General features: G+C 48.4%; 1 protein-coding gene across 1 annotated transcript; it reads left to right on the top strand.

The window, feature by feature from the left end:
• Positions 1–2,011: 2,011 nt before the first annotated feature.
• Positions 2,012–2,786, top strand: Pmar_PMAR028481 (hypothetical protein; the record flags this gene model as incomplete). The annotated part of the gene is made up of 2 exons (XM_002769338.1): positions 2,012–2,665; positions 2,751–2,786. 2 exons carry the CDS (start codon positions 2,012–2,014, stop codon positions 2,784–2,786), a joined length of 690 nt encoding a protein of 229 aa, XP_002769384.1.
• Between the last annotated feature and the right edge of the window lie 3 nt (positions 2,787–2,789).

Below are 2,789 nucleotides of genomic sequence, written 5' to 3'. Positions count from 1 at the left end.
TTCGTATTATCTGATCTTCGAACTCCGGCGAGAATGCCCCGATCAGCCTCTCCGAGATGTCCTCTACTAGATGAGTCAGTCTGAACGGCGACCAGATCAGAACGCCGCGGAGACCACCACTCAGTAGTCGCCGACATGAGTGATAGGATCGCGACTCGTGAATCTCACTGGGTGAATGGAGGTGGATGTACGAAGCGAACTGATTAGTGCATATACGAAGGCACATCAAAACTGTACTCCGAACTGCTAATGGGGAAGAGACGCTCGAGAGGCGCCCGTATTGGATGAAAATCGCCATGAAGGTTAATAGGTTCGACTAACTGGAGGGAAGCAGGGAAGAGCTCTACTATAATGCTCACCCCTCTGACATGCGAACTTACTCCGGCAAATGCATGACCATGCGAGTCGCATGGAGCATGGCATGTCGTTTTGTTTTCATCGAGTTGAGTAGTCGATGAAGTCCGACCCATTAATACGACAAGATATCCGGCGCGATCTATGATAAGAAGCAAGAATGTACAAGTTTTGCTTCGCTTTCACGGGTCGTCACAGATATTGCACCAAGATCTACCCCATTAAATTTCTATCTTGGCGCACGAAATTGTAACGGGTTCGAGTAGATGTAGCGGAAAGGCGTGATGTGATAGTAAAGCCCACGGACTGGATAACACAAGTACTGATGAGCTTGTAGAGCCTCTACAGTAGATGTAGCTGAGGTACGGAAACTTAGGGGAGTGACTCAAGAGGAGAGGGAAGGGTAACGTGCCGTCTAGGGGCCGTCTGCGGATCCTGATGCAACAGGTGAGTCAGAGTATTTACTCAGATGAAAAAATCAGATGGTGAGTAATAACCCCTGATTCACTGATTATTTACTCTGGAGCGAGAAATCAGGATCATCGCGAGGATATGTGGATCTCTGAGCTTATTCGAGAATCTAAAGTTGATTTTTTGGCTGATTAATACTCTTACTCAATATGCCTTGCTCATGAGGCTGATTATTCGGGTGATTCCATTGAATATGAGTATTTTCGAGAATCGGGGAATCAGAGTTTGAATCGGACATTGTTGACAAGAAGAAGATTACAGTCGCTAGTAGCGACTCGCTACGCCCCAGAACCGAAAGTTACAATTCCAAGAAAGGAAGAAAACGTAACTTTACATGGGTAGAACCTAGCAGATTCGCTCCGAATGCATGCACATCTCCCGTTACGCTACAACAATGATAAAATTTCGGAAGAAGATCTTTTGTCGCACTTGCACACATCCGCACTTCAAACTTTTCAATATGTTCACTCGGAATCAACTAACTCTGGGTTTCTAACTCAGAAGCTCTAAGAGGAAGCTGAGCGCTAGAGCTTCCTTATAGAGCTTGTAGAGCTTCCTTCGAGAACCGGTAGCGTGATCGGGTGTCGTTATCGGACAATCCCTCAAGAGGATCGACGAAGGGCATTTATTGTTTTCATGAACAATCAATTGACTTAGGAATGCGTAGTTCACAGCGTGTGGTTGCATGTACTACATTCGCTAGTTGTTGTCTCATTGTAGGCGAATTTGCATGATGCAATACATCGTCTAAAAGTCGCGTCACCAACTCATCTCACGCTTCACGTTTTGAGAATCGGATTTCACTCTGTCATGCCCTGCAACTCTCCTCTACATTTCTGACAAATGACAGTGGGCTCGTCGCTCGCATGATCATGAGAGTCTCATCCGTGGATTCTGAGAGATTGTCTTATCACTAATGAGTTATCATCATTGGAACTCCAACTCCGTACATTTCGGTACCTTAATGTAGCTGCGACGGCACGCGAGACCAGTACCGTGACGTCTCCTCTTCCTTCGAGAGTGACGTGACGGCGTCACGGTGGCGTCACGTCACGGTTCATCGCGCAAAACAGCCCGACTTTGTTAGTTATTCGTGCGAGGAAGCCTCCATCAGACCCGATCGAGAGCTTCTCTCCAACTTTCCATTGGCTTGTCCTCGTCTTCAGTTTACTCACCCCTATCATCTATGACTCGTCTGCTGAATATCTTCGCAACCATCGCCGGTGTCCTAAGCACCCAGGCTGATCCTTCCGCTGACGATCAAGTTGCAAACTTCGCGGCTCTCCTTGGTAATCCGGATGTCCACAAGTTCATAGACAAAGCCCTGATGGATGCTCCTCCACCACCTAACCCCAATAGCCGTGAGCTGGATGAGGTTCTCGGAGACGGAGATCTTGCAAGTGGAAGGGATCGCTACCGGTTCTGTTCTAAATGCAAAACTATTCACAGCACGGCCATCAACGCGTATTTCATCCAGCAGATCACTGAGATTTGCCGGAGATCTGGACCCGACCCAGGCCCCAGGTCACCTGGGAGAAGTCACTTCTCACCCACCGACGAGTTCTGTGATCACCTCAAGAAGGGAATCGCCTCGCTCGACCAGTTCTTGAACGGTTACATCTTCATGCGCTCCCGTGCTCTTCAACTCGCCACCACTGCATGCATCGGCACTAAGCAGTGTCCGACCCATGACGCCTACAACTCTTTCTTCAATCCCATCGTCCCCGGACGACTCGTTGACTTCACCAGATTCGAGTACTGCCCATATCAACCTTTCCACAGCGACAGGGATTGTTTCGAAAAGGTCTCGAAGAAGATGCTGGAGTTCGCCGTCCGCAGGGTGAGGTATGTATGTGAAGACCATAGAAATAAGGATCTAGAAGAGTTTTGCGGGTATGTTACAACTGATCACTACTTCGGCCAAGGTCTGGTTCTCTCGCTTGTGGGTGTCTACGAGCTAGCCG

The sequence above is a fragment of the Perkinsus marinus genome, assembly GCF_000006405.1.
Source record: "Perkinsus marinus ATCC 50983 genomic scaffold scf_1104296965964, whole genome shotgun sequence".
NCBI lineage: Eukaryota > Perkinsozoa > Perkinsida > Perkinsidae > Perkinsus > Perkinsus marinus.
The sequence above is the reverse complement of the archived record's forward strand: the minus strand, read 5'-3'. Positions and strand labels throughout refer to the sequence as shown.